At 30.1% G+C, this 2676-nt stretch overlaps 1 protein-coding gene across 1 annotated transcript in view; it reads left to right on the top strand.

Annotated features, from left to right (window-relative positions):
- The window catches only part of LOC105623119 (limbic system-associated membrane protein), a 52334-nt gene that overhangs the window by 42821 nt on the left and 6837 nt on the right, over positions 1-2676 (top strand). The window contains exon 5 of the mRNA XM_012204519.1: positions 2443-2585. Within this exon, the coding sequence (XP_012059909.1) occupies positions 2443-2585 (143 nt within the window). The remainder of the gene's footprint in view (positions 1-2442; positions 2586-2676) is intronic.

Below are 2676 nucleotides of genomic sequence, written 5' to 3'. Positions count from 1 at the left end.
CCGTACGAAGACCGACTAAGTAAAGTTAAGTTTACTAACTAACTTAACTTACTTAATTTAACTTTAATTACTACTACTTACTTCTTTACTTTTACTTTACTCTCCTCCTCTCTCTCTCTCTCTCTCTCTCTCTCTCTCTCTCTTTCTCTCTCTCATATTTTTTTTATTTTATCAAATACCGTTTTTATTACATCTAGCTTTGATATTTTAAAAAGATATAAAATCGTAATCATGTTACAAACTATTAACTGTGTCGTCATCTCTCAATATTTACTGCTCTGCTGGAACACTCCGAATCGCCACTTGCACCTTGTACTCGCACAAAATGCTCGCTCGAATAGTCCCCTTTTTCCGCTAGTTTCTCACAAAAATAGGAACGTCAAGTACGAGAGCAATTTTCCGCAAGACGTCTCTGCAGCATGCAGTTTCACGCGGAAACTTTTCTCCCTCGAGAAAAGGAGAAAAGGTATATTTCTGTCTGCAATTAGTGCACTTTAACGAAGTCATTGTCTCGTTGCATTCTTCGCACTTCTTTTCAACTTGAATGCGATTTTACGAAAAGGACAGGCCTCGTTATAAAAAACTGTTGTATTCGATGATTTATTAATGTACAAGTGATGGACACCGTTTTATGACATCGATAAATCATACAAGATAAATCAAAAGGAATAATGAAATTACATTGATACAAAGCATGAAATAGGATATTAAGTACTTTGTAAATTGTTTCAAATTTTGTGATCTATTTTTGATTTCAACAACACAAACAGAAAAATTGTTTATCTCTACAAATTTTCTTAAGCTCTTACGATACTGTATCATAATAACGTTTCCCCCGTGTTTAAAAAAGCAAATTTGCAAATTTGCACGGAGGTTGAAATATTCAATTTCACGCAAAAAAGAACAAGCGTTAATAGGTATGAAGTGCGTTATCAAGATAGATCGATAGTTCTGCACAAATATTTATTCGGTAAAACTTAATATTCTGTTGTTTGCACAGAGTATGTACACACCACTCTCGCGAGAACCGATAATTTTGGCTCAATTTGCGATTAACTTATCTTCTGCCGCGAAAAAAGTTCGCATAAAATCGTGCGAATGAAGAGCGGCCATGCCAGATGAGAGCAGAGATAAAAAGGAATCGGGGAAAGAAGAAAAACGACTTGAGTGGTGATGGAGAATCAGCGATTAGTTAGGACAAAGAAGCAAGATGCAAGGGCAGTAGAACTGGCAAAATTGAAGAGTTCTCGTTAACCTAAGGAGATGTTCTCTTCTTTTGCACTACAGCGAACGATTCACGACTTTGCGTTGATCATTTTTCTCGAGAAATTTTTAATGTTTCCGAAATGCGTGTCATCGTGATTGACACATTTTTTATCTTGAATGTATACTTCTTAGCCATTCAATTAATAGCTTTTTGTAGCAAACATTTTCTATAATTATTATAGATATTTCGATAAAAAGATTTGTGAATTAAAAATTTCGAACGTACAGATTTAATAATACTGTAAAAAAGATTACATGTAAAATTACAATACTTGTACTGAATAATTTTGGAACCTATTATTAAAATATTTTAATAAAATTATTAAAATATTATTAAAGGTTTACACATTTACACACGTAAAGTCACAACTTATCAATAAAATATTATTCTACTTTATAATAGGTAATATTCTTCTTTATACATAGTATTAAACAATTTGCAAAAATAACTTTACAATTGAAGTTAAATTTATAGAAATATTTACGCATTAATTCGCCAACGAAGTACATACAATTTTTCTTAAATTATGTTATTGATATGTATAATACAAAAATAAAAATGCAAATATAACATGTGTAATATACTATCAGTATATTATATAATATAAAATCTTTATATATGCACATAAAAATTATATAATATACTATTGTAATTTTTCGTCTAAAATAAAGAGATATTTACACAATTAACGATAAAAATATTAATTTTTTAAGAACAATTTTATATTATTTTTATATAATATTATTTTTATATTGTTTTTATGTATTATTTTATATTATTTTATATTATCTATATTTTTACTGTTGTAAATTTTACACATATTATTTATATAATTTTATATACTTTTTTACAGAAGTTGTGCGTACAGAAGTTGAATACAAATATTTATATTGTAATACTTTCAGCTACATCGTCAAGCGAAAAAAAAATGTTTAATATTTGTAACAATAATTATATGCTAATATAAATATGGTTAGCAACTCTATTTTCTAGTTAATTACTGCTACAATGTTAGTACATGCATAGTTGACCAAGTGTTATAAATTACAGTTAAATTACAATAATTGCAAAACCATTTCTTTTTCTCAAGTAATACAAAATATGTACAGTGCACAAAATATTCTTGGCACGATTTTGGGGCATTGAAATTTCAACGCCGTGTCTATCTGTTATAGCGTGAAAACGGACTTGATGGAAGAGGGGGCCAATTCGACTCTCAGCATAGCTAAAGTCGGACCTTCGGATAGCGGAAATTACACCTGCCAGCTTACCACCATGCCAGACCAACCCGCCACAGTTCACGTTCATGTTTTGAACGGTGAGAATAATTTATTTCTCGATATTTTTCGATTGCTTTTTTATGCAATTTCACTTTTATCATCGTAGCGTATGAAATGTTGTCATCTAAT

Source organism: Atta cephalotes, assembly GCF_000143395.1.
Source record: "Atta cephalotes unplaced genomic scaffold scaffold00053, whole genome shotgun sequence".
NCBI lineage: Eukaryota > Metazoa > Arthropoda > Insecta > Hymenoptera > Formicidae > Atta > Atta cephalotes.
The sequence above is the reverse complement of the archived record's forward strand: the minus strand, read 5'-3'. Positions and strand labels throughout refer to the sequence as shown.